We start from the raw sequence: 16,184 nt of genomic DNA, 5'->3' as shown, positions 1-16,184 counted from the left end.
TGGAAAGTGCTCTGTAGAGCCCGTGAGTGCTGCTGCATGGGAGTGTGTCTTACTTGGCCTTCTTGTGGAGTGGTGTAAGAATTTTTTCTTCTGTGTTCCACAATCTAAATAAAGCCTCATCGGTGATAAAGATCATTTTAGTCATACAGAATGTTGAATTACAGGTCATTGAATAGAATAGATTGGGGGATTTAAAAGTACTCATAGAACTATATCATATTAAAATGAATTAATTATTTTCAGAATTAAATAAAACCTTAAAGTAAAAATTTACTTGGGAATTCTAAATGTGTCCTAATGTTTTCACAGAGTTGTTTATACACTTTAAAGGTGAGGGAAAGTGGTAGGATATTATTTCATGAGCAGTGTCATCCCACCTTAATGTACCTGGTATGGCAGCTATGGCCACCTTATATTTTTCATAGTTGTCTCAGTAGTGGGTCTGAAGTGGCCCATTGGGTGGAAAGAGAGGTGCCGGATTGACATGGAATGCTTGGCTTGGCTCGGTTTGGGGCCTCTCTCGCTTTCTTCTAGGCTGTCAGGGGTGTGCAGATGATTTATTTACTCATTATTAGACTGAGGAGTCATGAGTAGATTGTGTCTCCATACCTCAGTGGTAAGCAGTTTATTAACTGATTTGTTTAACTGGTTCCTTGTCCTTAGAATTCGACAGCCTGCATGATGAAACCCCACGAGCTATTTCTGTACACCATTTGGAATGCTTTTTGTGCATGGCTGGCCGTGGAATCAGAAGACCACAGCTTTAGGGTCAGGAGGGACACTGTCAGACCTGTGCAGAGGGGATGTCCAGAGATACTGAAGGAGTGGGAGGCACAACTTTGGCATTCTTTCTTACAACACTCCAGAGAACAAAATTCTTAAAAGTCTGTGGATTTTGTAGGTGCTATTTTTGAGAGTAAATTGTAATTTCATTTTAAAATTTGTAATAGTGAGGACTCTATTGGTTAGTAGTGGACAAAATATTAGAAAATTATTGGTGACATAATTGAAGTCTTTAGAGCCTGTAATATTAACAGAGATTGGGGTTTTATAAAACACTGTTCTGTATAAACAGTTGCAGATTGACAGTTTATGTAAAGGGTAGCAGATTTGTTTCTCAGTGAGATTCCAGTGGTGTAGACTGAACCCCATTGTGTATTTGCTGATAATCTGACTAGCATCACTGGCCTTACTTGGATCTGATGGTTTTGCTCCCAGTGATTCAAGGGTGGTAGTAGTTGTTCTCTTAATGGAGATATTGCAGTCTCTCCAGCAGAGCAGAAGTCAGTCGTGGGAAGTGAGGTGAGCACTTTGACAGCCGGGTTCTTTGGGGATGTAGACAAGATTGTCACACTATGTGGTGAGTTGTTAGGGTCTGTAGTTGCTTGTTCTTCCATGGTTGCCTGCTTGTCACTACTGTGGTGCTCATTTTTAACAAGTGTGCAGCAACACTGGGAAGATACCCACACTGAGTAGATAGAACCTGATCGGCTTCTATCAGGAGTAGCCCTGCTTTCTGTGGTAGTGTTTTTGTCTCCAAAAGTAATGTCCTTACATTCCATACAAACCTGGAGTTGTCCTCCCTACTCAAGGGAGGGGCCTGGTGAAGAACCTGATAGCCCCGGATTCTAAAGGGCATCTATGTGGAGTTGGATCACCCGTACTGTAGTTGTCTCTCTCACTGCAAAAGTGGTGAGGGCTGGGCGTGATTTCAGCCCCCTGCCAGGCTTCCTGGGGAGAGAGCGCATGCATGTGCACATGTTCTGAAGTTTCCTTTCCCTTAGGTTGATGGTGAAGAGATACTTCACAGGGTGCCTGGATGTGGAAACCATACACAGGCCACCAACCTTGGTGATGGGGTTTACTCTATGGGCCCTGTTCAAATTTAACATGGAGAGGAATGCTTTGCGCTTTGTGCTTAGTCAGGGACTGCTGTAGCAAAATCTGCCAAAATAACTGACATGGGTCATAGAGATGAAAAGTGCTTAAACAAACAAAAACACCCAAAAGCTGTGTGAGAAAAACTTGTTTTCTCTTCAATGGCCGTCAGGATGAAGAACACTTGCAGGCTTATGGTGGGCAACAAGGGCTGCAAGAGCAGGAAGACTGTGTTGCTGAAGATGAATTAGATGAGATTACTGATTCCCAGGTTGCTCCTGAGACCCAAGAGGTATTTGTTCAACTTTTAAAAAGAGTCAAAAAGTTTGCTGGTGTTCCTCCCCTCCCCCCACCCCAGATTTAAAATGAGCATCTTTCAGCATTAGTGAAAAGTTGAGACATCTCTTCTCTGAACTTAGTAAAAACCCAGGCTTTCTAGACTCAGGGGAGTGAGAACTGTGCTGTGGTTTCTGGGCACTATCTACCCTTCAAGTGTTCTTGTTTGTTTATTTATTTAGGTACTGGGGATTGAACCGAGGGCCACTTAACCACTGAGATACATCCCCAATCCTTTTTATTTTGTTTTGAGACAGAGTTTTATTAAATTGCTAAGGCTGGCCTCAGCCTCCCGAGTTGGTGGGATTATAAGTGTGTCTCCTGTGTCCGGCTTGTTAAAGTGTTTTAAGTGTTTTTTGGGCTTATCTCTCAAAACATGTAATGTGTATGTTAGTGCTTTGAAAGCAGTGCTATATAATTAGTTTATTTGAACCATTCAAAAAATACTACAAGATTCCCTATCTTTAGTTGCTGATTTGGATTGAAGAAACAAGAACTAAGAGGCTTGATCCTTGCCCTCAAGGGACTTGCAGTCTAACATAGGGAGTCAAAAGATGTGTGCCAATCTCTGTAATGTAAAAGCAGAAAAAGTGACTCCTTCCAGGAGAGGCTCAGACATGGTGCAATATGAGCAACTTAACTAGGGCACCTGAGGGGTGATGGCTGGGCTCCAAGACAGTGTAGAAGAGGTGATCCTTTGAAGTCGGCATGGGAGATGGTATTTCCTGGACTGTGAGAGCTGGGGAGGGCTGTGGGTGACCCTGCCATTCTTGCTCTAGAACTGGACCCTGTGGCCAAGTGTGTAGGCCACAGAATCATTCCTTAGCCCAGGACCTATTGATTTTCTCAAAAATTTTCTTTATTACTGATTTTTTTTCTCAGTTTTTCTTAATGCCCCCCTTTCCCTCAAGCGACATGAAAATATTTGTTTATTAATTTAGGCCATTTGTTTACCTAGGATGTTAGACCAAGGTTTTTGATACTCAGTTCATAAAACATTCTGTTCGCCCATTCTTTTTCTAAGGTGTATGATGCTGTGATAGAGTCTGAATGCATGTTGGGTACAATAAGAGCATTTACTGGACATGCCCTTTCTCCCACCCACAAGCTAAATTTGAGTTTTCTTTTTGTGCTTTGTCTGTCTCACTATTTGAAATAATTTTAAAATTAGAGAAAAGATACAAGTAGAACAAGTGGGCGGAGGACTTCAGTGGTAGAGGGCTTCCCTAGTGTCCCTAGTGTGCCTGAGGCCCTGGGTTCCATTCCCAGCACTCAAAACAAGAAAAATAAAAGTGCAGTACAAGGGACTCTTTACCCAGATTTACCAGCTGTGGAGTAGGTTCTTTAGGGAACCAAGACAGAATTAGAGGAGATGTTACAGACCCAGGGAAATCAAGATGATGGGGGAGTGGGGTTCCCACTGAATTCTGTTGTACTCACCCTGGTGTGATGCTCATGTAATTTAGTCAGAAGACATCTGAGAAAGAAATCTACTCAGGACATAGGAGTTAATATTCAGTAGACAGTATGATTAGTACATTCAGATGAGTGCCATCCAAAGAAGGATGGATAATGTGAGAAAGTAATTGGAAAAAGGAGTAGTATGTGAGCTATACGTATATGAAAATATATTCAGTAACCTAAAAAGCAAACTTGAGCATTTAAAAACCCGTTTTATTTAATAATGGCAAAAGTGAATGTTATTGGTCAGTTCTCCTTCAGTTGGGGGAGCATATTGGAAACATTCTCAGGAGACAATTTTCCATGGGTGCTTCAGGTTTCTGCACATTTTGAGAGCAAATTACTGCCCGCCCTTTGTTGCACAGCCTCTTCAGGGGTGTTTATGTAGGTGGTGGCCTTGAAGACATGCTGTCTTCCTCTGGAGCAGACTTGCTTCCAGACTGCCGAGACAAGTCCAGGTTCCTGTGCCCCACAGCTGAAGGATGTGGAACACAGTAACCCCAGGGAGAAAGGAGGACAACGGGTCCTCGGGGAGAAGGAAAACAATGAGCTCTGGCCTTTCACCCTCCGTTTCCCAGCAACAATGGGCTCTGAGCGTTCACCATTTCCCTATTCTACACGTGTTTCCCTGACTCTCCAGCCGATACATTCTGCTGTGATTAAGTGTGTATGATTAAGTATCTAATGATTAAATCACACTAAACATTCTGCTATGATTAACTCTCACTAAACCCTATAAAAATCAGACCCTTTTGTAACCAGTTGCCATTTTTTCTCCTGAAAATGTGCCATTTATTTCTCCTGAAAATGTGCTGTTTATTTAATAAAGCATACTTTGCTGGTCCATTGAAGTCTGTCCCTGTTTTGGTCATTTTGGGTTTCAACAGCCCCTCCCAGAGTTACAACCCCTCTGTCAGGGAGTCACTGCCTTCTTCATGTGGCCCCGTGGGAACAGGGCTTCAGGAAGCTGGTCCAAAGTGATGCTGCTGGTGTTGTAAGTAATAAAATTGTCCCAGTCTCTGACCAGGAGCCTGGTCTTCTCACAGCTTTCAGGAAACGGTGGCAGGTTAACTTTCACCTTGCAGGAAGAAGGAGATCAGACCCTTCATTGTCTTTAACGGTGCCTGCAGCCTTAAAACACTTGTGCCTTGGCTCAGCAGTTTCACTTCAGTGAATTTATCCAAAGGAATTAATTAAGACGGGATAAGAAATACATGCACCAGGTATTCGAAGCACTGAAAATAAATGGAACAAATGTAAACTTTTGTAAAGGGTTAAATAAATTCTGATAATCTTGCAGTAGAATATGGTATAACACCTGATGCCTTAGCTCTTAAATGAAAGATGCTCATGATAAAGAAAGAGAAAGAGCAAGGTAATATGGTTCCTTTCCTTCAGCTTTACAATATATAGCCAAGTGTATATGTCTAAGTCTTTTAAAGTCTGAATGAAGATGAAAATAGCAATAGTGATTACCTCTCGATGGTGGGATTACTCTAGAATTTTCCAATTAAAAAAATAATTTAGCTGTGTACAACATAATATATAAGTCAACAGTATTATTATCTTTTTTTCTGAAATGCGAAGAAACAGAATGCAACCTTAATCTGAAAGGCAGAGAACTAGAGACTGCATATGTTGAACTCCTATGATTTCTTATTGTATGGAACTTCCTGCAGGTTGCTTTCTGGAGATATTTTTAGGAGGAAAAGTAAAATCTCATGTTTTGGCTGGTTGTGGTGGTGTATGCCTACAATACAAACATTCTATATAGATAATAAATCTTCTGTAGAATATTTATGCTTATCTTTGTACTGTTTTCCAGAGAGGGTTGATGATTTTCTATGTATTTTGGATATCCTATCTACTGGTAGTTACATGCTTTATGGATATTTACTTTGAACCTGTGGATTGTGTTTTCGTTTTCTTAAATGTGCCTTTTCATGAACAGAAAATTTTCATTTAAGTAGAGATTAAGTAATTTGTGAGCTAAGAAGTCTTTGTCTACCTCAAAGTTACAGTTACCTTTCTTCTAGAAGCTTCCTAGTGTTGGCTAGCTGCAGTTGAGACTGTCTGTCTCAGCTGGTCGGTGTGTGGAAGGAGATCGTCTACATTTCAGTCTCTTTCTGGAAATCTCTCTTCCTGTTGATTCATTTGTATGTCCTTATGCCAGTACTACAGTTTTATCATGGAGTCAGGTAGTATGAATCCATCGATTTTGTTTTTCCTTTTCCAGAGTATTTTAGCTATTCTTGGGCTTTGAATTTCCATGTAAATTCTGGGAGGTATTTGCCAATATCTACTAAAAATCTGGTTGGAGATGGTATGGTATCTTTAAATCACATTGGGAAAACTAGCATCTTAATGATCATGTTGCCTTTTAGAAAGACTGCAGTTCTTTCTGTACAGTCTGAACCTTTACACTCAAGCGCTGAGCTGCAACCCCAGCCCTATTTCTGTGGTCTTAATTGTGGTCAGTACAGGTTCTGACCACAGCAGAAGCATGAGAACGGACATTCTGGCCTTGCTATTTACTTAGGGGAGATATTCAGGATTTCATCATTAAGTATATCAGCGGGAAGTATTACATCAGATTGAAAAAGTTCTTTTCTGTCTCTAGGTTGTTGAAATTTTAAAAAAAAATTGAAATCTATGTATTTTCAGTGCTTTTTCTGTATCTGTTGACATAATGGTGGTCTGTATCCCTTATTTTTGTATGAATTAAATTAACTTTAAAAAAAACGAATCCAAACAATTTCATTTCACCAGTTTTTCTACAAATATCTTCTTTCTGTTCTGGAATTCGGTCCAGAGCACCGCATTGTTGTGGGTCTCCCATGTGTCCTCTATTCTGGAAGTTGCTTAGTTTTCCTGTTGTTTTGTGACCATGACACTCTTAAGTGCAGGCCAGGTATCTTGTGGAACTCCTGCCAGTCTGGGCTTTTTTCCTGGTAGACTGAGGTTGAGCTTGTAGAGAGTACTCCAGAGCTGAAGGGCCCTCTTAGCCTTCCCTACTCAGGTAAGGAAGTGTCTTGTGTTTCTTGTCTTCTTGAGAACGAGGCTGTCTTTCCAGAGGGGGATGGAAAGACTTGCACTGCACCTCCTAGAACATCTGCATGTATTTGAAATTCTTCAGTAGCTAAGATTTGTTAAATTGACAAATTTAACAAATTCAACCTTGCATTTTTAAATAAACCCCACTTGGTGGTGGTATTTTGCTAGATTTATGTGGTTTTATTTTTTGAAGAATTTTTATATCTGCATAAATGAAGGCTATTGATCAGTAATATTTTTTTTTCTTTATTTTTATACCATTTGGTTTCCTAACCATCTCAACTATTAAATTTTCACTGTTGGTAGAACCAGATACTTTGATTTGTGTCTGGTAATATCATACTGAATCACTCAGTTATTCTATAAATAAGCATTAAAATCTTGGGTCATTTTTGTAAGCTGTGTTTTTCTATAGAGGTAAGTACTTTTATGATGATTTTCATATGATCTTTTATTAAGAATTAAAAGTGAAGTCAAATGTAGTGTTATAAACATATATTTACATTTTAATGTGTAGATCAAATCAAATTAGATCAGGTATCCTTAGTATCTGTACTGATCACGCAGGAGTAATTGATGGCATAAATAAGCAGGAGGCCTAGGGCTTACTGACAGTTTTTGCAGTGTGTGATTCAGTCTTGTCTGGGCACAGCTATTAGACCAGAATCTTGAGTTCTAGGACATCTCCATCACTCTAGAAATTGTCCTGGGTTAGCCTTGTGTAGTAATACCCACCTGCCACTCCTGACCACTGGACAGTGGTATCATTTTGTCTCTTGGAGGATGTCAAATAAATGAAATTCTTGCAGTGTGTGACTTTCTGCCATTCTTTTGCAGTTCCATCCCAGTTGTGTCAGGTTTGCTCCTTTTTTTTTTTTTTTTTGAATTTAACTTTTTTAGTTTTTATTGGTGTTGTAGTTATACATAATATCAGGATTTATTATGCTGTATTCATACATGCACATAACATAGCTCAGTCTCTTTCTCCAGTACTTCCCCTCTCCTCTTTCTTCCCCCATCCACTTGTTCTACTCTACTGATCTCCCTTATAGTATTTTATCATTTTAATTAACATTAACATTATAGTGTAAGCAGGTTGTGATATATTTGTATGTGAACATAGCATACTTTGGTTGATTTGTGTCCTAGTACTTCCCCAGAATTTACTCCTTTGTATTGCTCAGTTGCATTCCAGAGTTTGATGTTCATCATTCATTCACTGAAGGAGGAATTTCCATTTTGGTGATCCTGCACAAAGCTGCAGATGTTTTCCAGGAGGCTTTTATTTGAACATAAGTAATCATCTCTTTAGGATGACTGTCTAGGAATGGGGCTTCTGGGTGATAAACTGTATCTTCCCCCTCCCTTGGCTGGCTATAATTTGCTTCAAGGAAACAAATTTTATCTTGTCTCAAATTTCTTAGTTGGAGATTGTATGCAGAATAAACTATGTAAATTTCAATACTGTTGTGTTTTACATTGGACTTGTTTGAGCTGTGGGTACAGTTTATAGTTAAATTTAAAAAATGACTGCTTTGTTGGTAATCTGTAGACCCCAATGTTGGCTTCTCCAGGGAGCTTTTGAGAGACTCAGACTCGCAGACCTCACGCTGGGCCTGCCTGGGTAGAGTCTGCCTTGGAGCCGACTTCCCGTGATTGGTACTTCCCATGAGAAGCACTGCCAGGAGCATTGGAGGTGGCGCAGAAGCTTTTTGCAGGGTGGTGCCACACAGGCCTTGCCAGCCATCTGCAGCTGCCACTCACTGATTTCAGAGACTGATAAAGCTAAAGGACTCAGACCAACAAGAGTATGAGGTCCTGGTCCTTTTGAGTCCCCCAGTATACCAAGCATCGGAATACTGCAAGTAGATTGCAGCTGCTGGGCTACTTGCCATTATCCTTTTATTTTAAGGCATTGAGTTCTTGAATATGTGTTTGCACTGCAGGGTGTGTCAGCGAGCTATGTGAATTGATCTTTTTATACAAACAAGGTTTAGAAAAAGAGGAATGCAAAACACTCATGTCATGGGTTTGTTTTAATTTTTCTTGGTGTCATGGGTTTGTTTTAATTTTTCTTGTACATTTTCTATTAAAGTAGTTTGTTCCTGTTAAGAGTGAAGAATGTTTTAAACTATGAGCTGTGAGAGTGAAGAAGCAAATTCTGTTTTCCTTATGTTGAAAGAGTTGCTCTAGTAAGCCACATGCTCTAGATCTCTCCAGTTTTCACTGCCCGGGAGAGCAGTGGTTCCTGTTGCTGGAATTCACGTGATACTCAGCAGGAAGACTTATCTCTGGAGAGGCTACTTTAGCTTGGGGTGAGGTTAGAGAGAATTTTGGAGGAAATACTGGAAATCACAAAACCACAATAAAAGCTGATTTTAGTGTGAAGTGACTGAAGGAAAAAACCAGTTTTGCTCTCCACTGGCCAAAGCTGTTGGTAGTGCAAGTTGCCTCCAGCCAGCCAGACAGTAGTGGGGAGAAGCCAGAGTGGCACAGGAGGGTTCTGGAGGTACCTTTGGACCACTTTTCTGGCAGTAGAGATCAGCATAGGTGGGTCAGGAAGTGGGGGTTGTGGAGCCCCAGAGCTGGGAGTGTGAGGTGGGCTATATGCTAATAAACTAACACACTCCAGTGTAACTGGTCTGGAATTTCTAAGTTTTAGCGTATTGATATTATTATTATTTAGTGCCAGTTGTGTTAACTTGCTATGATCAGACGTGTAAGTGGCAACCGTGATAGGGTGTTGTATATTAACTGCAAGTGGGAGTTGAGCTTTTTACAATGTTAAGACAGCTTTTAACACTTGAGGTGACTTTTTCTTGGAGCCAGCTTGTAAATATGAACAGCGTAAGATATTTTTAGCATGTTTTCATGTTAAATTTAAATGAATTTGAACTCTCTGTCTGTCCCCCCCCCCCCTTTCTGTGTCTGCCATGTAGGGTAGTATGGAAACTTTGGAGCTCCAGAAAGATGTTAAAGAAGAATCAGATGAAGAGGAAGATGATGATGAAGAATCTGGACGATTACGTTTCAAAACTGAAAGGAAAGAAGGAACAATTATTAGGCTCTCTGATGTAACTAGAGAGAGAAGAAACATTCCAGAAACTTTGGGTAACTTCCCCCCCCCCACATTTCTTCCTTTCCATTTCAGATTCTTCTGTAGTTTTATTATGATTAATTACACAAGAAAAGAAGGTTGACTGTGGTTGATTGTGGTACTATTCAGAGGGTGGACAGTCTTGAGCTCCATGCTGTGAAAGGCCATCCCTCCTGGAGTGACAGTGTAAACAGAATATTTAAGACTGTTTATTTTAAATGGCCCTCCTTTGGGAATTTGTTGGCCTAGAGCTGCTCTTCTACAGATCATGCTCTTCCTGGCTGCCCTTGGGGTGGCAGCATAGGGATGCTAGACAGGGCCACACTGTCCTTCCAGAGACCTCCAGGGTTCCCTGGGATAATTGTGGACTCATATTGGTTTTATTTTGTATTTTCAACACTCTCCTGGCCATTGTTTTATTTATTTATTTTCTTCTGAGGAAAAGATGGCTTGTCTATAGAAGTAATTCATTGAATGTCATTTTGAGCAAATTGCCGGTCTATAAATCTACTGTTGCTGGCTAACAGTAGTGACTCCACCCCTCTTCTTACAGTCTGTTGTGATGACCTTTCCCACCAAGCAGTTGTTCTCAAGTTTATGTGAGTATCAGAACCAGCCTGAAGGGGGTTTGGGACATAACGCAGTGGTAGATGCAATTGCTTACAGTGTTCTTGAGAGCATTGTTCAGCCATAGGATTTTGGTACCCACTCCTTGCCGTTATGATTCATTAATTCAGGATGGCATCCAGGAAAAGTGCAATTCTAGTGTGTTCCCAAATGCTGCTTTTTGGAGCCCGCATGCTAAGAACCACTAGGTCTGTGCTCCACCTTTTAGGAGGAGATTTTAGGAGGCAGGACTGTACCTGCCCTTTGGTCTTGTTGGAGGTAAAAATCAAGATTGAACCTTTATAACTACCTCTATTACTTTTTTTAAACCATTGTTTTTAGGTTGAAATTGGGCGTGTATCTTAAAGGGCCAGATACATCTTCTCCAGGCAGACGCTAAGCTCCCTAGTCGCACAAGCCAACGGTATCGAGCCATTCTTCTCTCTCATTACTGTAGGAAGTAGGATTTGTGTAGACAGTGTGCTCTAGTGTCAAGAGATCTCTCTCTGCCCTCTGATTTCCTCTTTCTGTACCTTTTGGCCCAAGATTTCTCTAGAATTTTCTATGTTATGGTGTGAAGTTGCTGGTTGGTCTGAATTTGGTTTCTTGGAGACATCCTTACATTTCTTAGAAACTTATGGTATTTCTAGCAAATTGGATCTGAAGTTGGCATTGGGTAAAAGAAGACGAAGCAAAGTTCTTAAAATAGAAGGTTAGGAGAAACAACTTCAGCAGGAAGAATTGATAGCATTGCAGAACAAACTCACTGGAGTGAATACATTGTGGTCTTGGGTGGTGATGAGAAGAACAAGAGCAAAGTCTCCACCTAGCTAAGCACTGAGCTCCCTGGGCAGCAGCATGGTGCTTTCCAGAACTAGGGAGGGTGCTGAAGTCAGGAGGAGGTGGCAGGTCATTACTTTTCTGCTTCTTTATCTCGGGCCTCATTATCTGGGCTGTGACTTTCATTACATACGTTTAAAAGTCCCAAGTATGAAAGCAGAACAACTGAGCCCCTGTGGGTCCTTATGAAGTCTGAGAATATTAAATTACTGATGGGTAACATTGCAAATGGGGAGACCTTTACCTTCTGTAACCAGCTTGGCTGTATGGCCACTTTGGATTTCATGGGTCACCTGTGTCACCCTCTCATGGCCCATGCTGCCTCACTACTTATACCCACTTCCCTGTGCCTTTTACCTTCACCCTAGCACAAATAATGACCTTGTTCTGAAGTGCCCAGCTGGCCTGTGTTTCAAGTTTTCATTCTTCCTGCATCTTTCTCTTTTTTTTTTTTTGACCGGGGGGAGGGGAGTGGTACCGGGGATTAAACCCAGGGGCACTCGACCACTGAGCCACATCCCCAGCCTTATTTTGAATTCAATTTATAGACAGGGTCTCACTGAGTTGCTTCTTATCTTGCTTTTGCTGAGGCTGGTTTTGAACTCATGATTCTCCTGTCTGGGCCTCCCGAGCCTCTGGGATTACAGGCATGCACCACTGCGCCTGACTCAACTTTCTTTTCAGGACCTTCTTTCCAGAATCATTTATACTTTATTTTATTCAGAGAACTTACATCAAATCTTGTTTTTCTTTTCAAGGCATCTGACAGGTTTATAGTGATATTATCTTGAGACAAGAGTCTGGAAGGATTGATTTGTTGTGGACAAGTTGCCCCCTTGGGATATGGGGGGACAGAGTCTGGGGTCCTTAGAGGCAGACTGGCTATAAACATAAACAATTTGATTATTTACCATTCTTTTCAACATTAAAAAAAGGATAAAATTGCATTTTTGTAGGACATGGTTATTTGGCTAAATAGTAGGGCACAAAAAAGGTACTGCTCAACAGCACCTTTCTCTGTTTCAAATTTATGAGTCCTAACTTTAGAGAGCTCAGTATTTAGAAATAAGTTAACCAGTAACTGCAAAGTTAGTATTATTATCAGTACCCCCCCCAAAAAAAAAAAATTCCTGAGCACCTCTCCTAAACAGCTTAATTTTCAGATTGAAAAGACTCACTGAGACAGACAGAGGATACCAGGGTGTATGGTACACTAGAAATTTGCATGAATTGTTACCCCTCAGTTAGTATGTTTCCAATGATAGAAATATCAGTCTGAGGATTGGAATACTTATTCTGTTGTATATTATTCCTACTTTTGGTGATGAGATTAAAATATTTGGCACTGGAGAATATATGTTGTCTCCTATGACATGCATTTTTTGAACCAGTAGTATTTTTTAATGTTTTCATAAGAAATAAAAACTTTATTTTTTTTTAATTTCAAGTAATGCTTGGAGTCCCCCATTTGACCCTAAAAGTTTGCATGTGAAATAATCAGTTCTCTTCCAAATCCAGAAGAGAGTTTTGGTAACTTTGTATTTTGTTCAAATTCAGATACAGGTTGTTATCCTTAACTATGGGCAATACTAATTCAGATATATGACAGTCTTGACTGTTAAGAAATCTAAAGCACAATTATTGACTTGTATTTTGATTTCAGATTAAATTAGAAGTACAATTTTGGATTTTTTTTTTTTTTTAAAGTTAAGATTGTAGTTGGTTAGCTTTTTTCTTACTCAGGATTGTGGAAAGTAAACCTTATAGGAAAAGATTTACATGCTTGTTTTCTCACTTTTCCTAAGTTTGGTGTGAGACTACATACTCAGAAGATTCATTAAGTCATTACATGCAAAAGATGCTGTAGGGTATAAATGGTGATTCTCTTGAGGATGGTGGTTCAGCAGGGTTGCCAGAACATATGTACGTAAGCAAAACTTACTTTGAATGAAAGTGTCATTACTATTCTATATTAATGAGGTGTCATTGACTAGTTTCCTTCAGGCGAGACCCAGAAACTCAGACCTGTGGGTTCTTTTACCCTAGGAAGTAGACTTCAGATGGTTTTTGAAAGCAGTGCAAACCGTAAATAAGCGAGGCACCATGTTTATTTTAGTAGACTGGAAACACATGTCCAGATTTTGTATTTTGCTAAGTGTCATTGGCACATGTAATATGTTAAATTTTTATTGCTTTATCTTGAAAAATCTGCTTGTTACGCCTATATAGTGTTCCCTTGAACTAAGTTAATTTCATTTAAGGCAAAGGATCTGTGGGAAAAACATTTTTATATAGTGATAAATAGTTCAAGATTGTTAGTGCCGGCAGTCATGTACTATTCTTTTTATACTGTTTTCTGTATTTACACGGTTTAAAAAATTCCTTGATTCATTTATCTTGTTTTTAAAAAAAATAACAAAAACAAAACTCTATCTTGCTATTTTATTTTACCAAATTGTATATTCCATAAGCATTTATTCACTTTACAACTATTGTACAATTACTTATATGAAAACATGTTCTTAACGTTTTAGAAAGGGACAAAACAGTATAAAACTTGGTTATATCACTCTGTATCTCTTTACTTTAGTGTCTGGACACAGTGCAGAAAACACTTAAAGGGAAATTAACATTTCAGTTGAAGTTACAAATGTAATTTCCATCCTGTCATATTTTGGTGACCTTTTGTGACAGCTTGTCTCAATTGGAGGAAAGCATTTTTACTTGCTGATTAAAGATGTCATTTGAAACCATTTTATTACTGAGGATAGTGAAATTGATCTTGACACTCAGAACCACTAGAAAAATAATTGCTGATTCACCACATAAAATGTGTGTGTGAACCAATCATGTAGTCAAGATTAGAATAAAAGTCTGTGCTAGTTAAAAGGAGATTAAATTTTCTTTCAAAAGGGGTTTAGATTCATTTGAAGGGGAGGAGAATACCAAGGAAGAAGTTTCAAAATGAAATGTGGCTCAGAGATTTTGGAAGAGTTTGGAGATGAGTCCAGGAGGTGAACTTCAGGGATAGTTAATATTTATCCTTCACTGGGAAAGAATTTCTAAGAAGTCTTCTAGTAGTATTCAGTGACCTATTCAGAAAACACATTTACTTGTGAAGATGTGTTATCACACCTTAGATATCATTTAAAATAGAGGGATCCTATTAGATAAATTGGGGTTTTCCCCTTAAGACCTTGGAATATTGTGCCACTGGAAGTTCCCTGGGAACCCACCCTTGTCTCTTGCGCCCCTGATGGGTGTGTGGTGTGCATGTGCGTGCTCGCGCACGCAGAGTTCAGCACCTTCTTGTTGCTCCCCAGCATTTGTGTTGGTGAGCTTTCCCCTATGTGATTTGCTTTCACAAGTAGTCCTTGTCATACTGTATGGACATAAGGAGCCCTCACAGATTTTTGTTTTTATTTTTTAAAGGAGTATTTGAAATGAAGTAGTATTAAATAAGTTTTTCATTTTTTAGGGAAATTACTTTGAATAATTTGACTTAAGTGTGCATTCATTAATAGCTTTGTTTTAAAGTCAAATTGATTAGGATTTTTTTTTTTTTTTTTTTTTTTTGAGTCTTTGAGCTGTTGTGTATGAATGATATTCTCTTACTGGCCTCAGGGAGTAAGTCATGCTGGTGTAGGACTGGGGTGATAGCTCCTGACCGTGTAGAAGGAGCGTGATTGCAGAGTGCCCACTTCTTAGCTTCACTGCACACATTGTGGGGGTCTCAACTGAAAATACTTTCGCGTTTTAGGTGAACTTGTATATTATTGAAAGAGAAAGTCTTTGAAAGAGAAAGTCTTCGTCGCACAGATCTCACCAGTGGTTGTGGGTCTTGCCCACAGAGCCATGCTCACTCCTGCTGTTGCAGGAGTTGGAACAGCATGTGTTCCAGTTCCATTGTCACGCGTGACCCTCCTGTTTTCTCCCCATGAATTCAGTGTGGGCTGTTTGAAGTTATCTAACACATGTATCTTTTCAAATAGAGCTTTCAGCCGAAGCCAAAGCTGCATTGCTTGAATTTGAAGAAAGAGAGCGGCAGCACAAGCAGGGCCGCTACGGCTCCCGGCGGGGAGGAAGGAGAGGCGGCTCTCTGATGTGCCGTGGAATGGGCGACCAGAGGAGAGAGGGCAGCGAGCGGGGCAGAATGAAGGACCACAGGCCCGCTCTGCTTCCTGCACAGCCTCCTGTTGTGGTAATCCTGTGCTTTTACTCCTGCAGCCTGACAGCTTTAGGACAGTGGGAGTGTGTTTCTGTGGTGGTGTGTTTTAGGCTCACCTCTTTCTGGTCTGAAATTAAGATCAGCAATAGGACTCCTGCTTGATGTTTCTGCTTGACAGTTGAATTCAATTTCATAGTTTTCAAAATTCAGTTCTCCAGTATCTGGCAATACCAATATCCAGTGCCATAGCCACTTCCAAAGGAAGACTTGACAACCTGACATCCAGTGGCCAGGCTGCCCAGAGCCCTGCTCTTCTGGCGAGTTGCTCTCCAAACCCTGGTGTTATTGCATACAGAGCTAAGGCAGGAGTTGATTGCATTAATATCATTTTTCCTTTACACTGTTTACTGTACGTTTTTTTTTTCCCCTTAAATACCAATTTCTCTTAGAATAACAACCATATCCTATTCATAAAATTTATTCATAATTTAAGAATGTGTCACTTAATTTCATTTAAGCTGAATTTTATTTTGTGTTCTCCTGGTATGTATTGGAAGCTGAGATAGGAGGTGTCGTGATTTCTGCATGATGGCCTTCTCCTTTGAAAGGCAGTGTTTGGAAAGAATGTATCAAGAAATGTACTTAATGCAAGACTGTGGGCAGTGTCTCCCACAGGTCCCTCTTATGCTTTTATTGCCCTTTTTCCTCATTCATTTATGAAATAACAGCAGAAAGGGTAGGTTT

At 40.1% G+C, this 16,184-nt stretch overlaps 1 protein-coding gene across 5 annotated transcripts in view; it reads left to right on the top strand.

Moving 5' to 3' along the window:
• Rbm33 (RNA binding motif protein 33) overlaps nt 1-16,184 on the top strand; it is a 94,367-nt gene that overhangs the window by 29,702 nt on the left and 48,481 nt on the right. For 3 of the 5 annotated variants that reach the window (XM_076831339.2, XM_076873165.2, XM_076873156.2), the window contains exons 6-8: nt 2,051-2,170; nt 9,669-9,840; nt 15,265-15,473. In XM_076831339.2, coding sequence (XP_076687454.1) covers nt 2,051-2,170; nt 9,669-9,840; nt 15,265-15,473 — 501 coding nt within the window. The remainder of the gene's footprint in view (nt 1-2,050; nt 2,171-9,668; nt 9,841-15,264; nt 15,474-16,184) is intronic. The other 2 variants (XM_076831348.2, XM_076831330.2) reach the window with 1 other exon arrangement.

Source organism: Callospermophilus lateralis, chromosome 1, assembly GCF_048772815.1.
Source record: "Callospermophilus lateralis isolate mCalLat2 chromosome 1, mCalLat2.hap1, whole genome shotgun sequence".
Taxonomy (NCBI): Eukaryota; Metazoa; Chordata; class Mammalia; order Rodentia; family Sciuridae; genus Callospermophilus; species Callospermophilus lateralis.
Note: the sequence above shows the minus strand (reverse complement) of the source record. Positions and strands in the feature narration are given on the sequence as shown.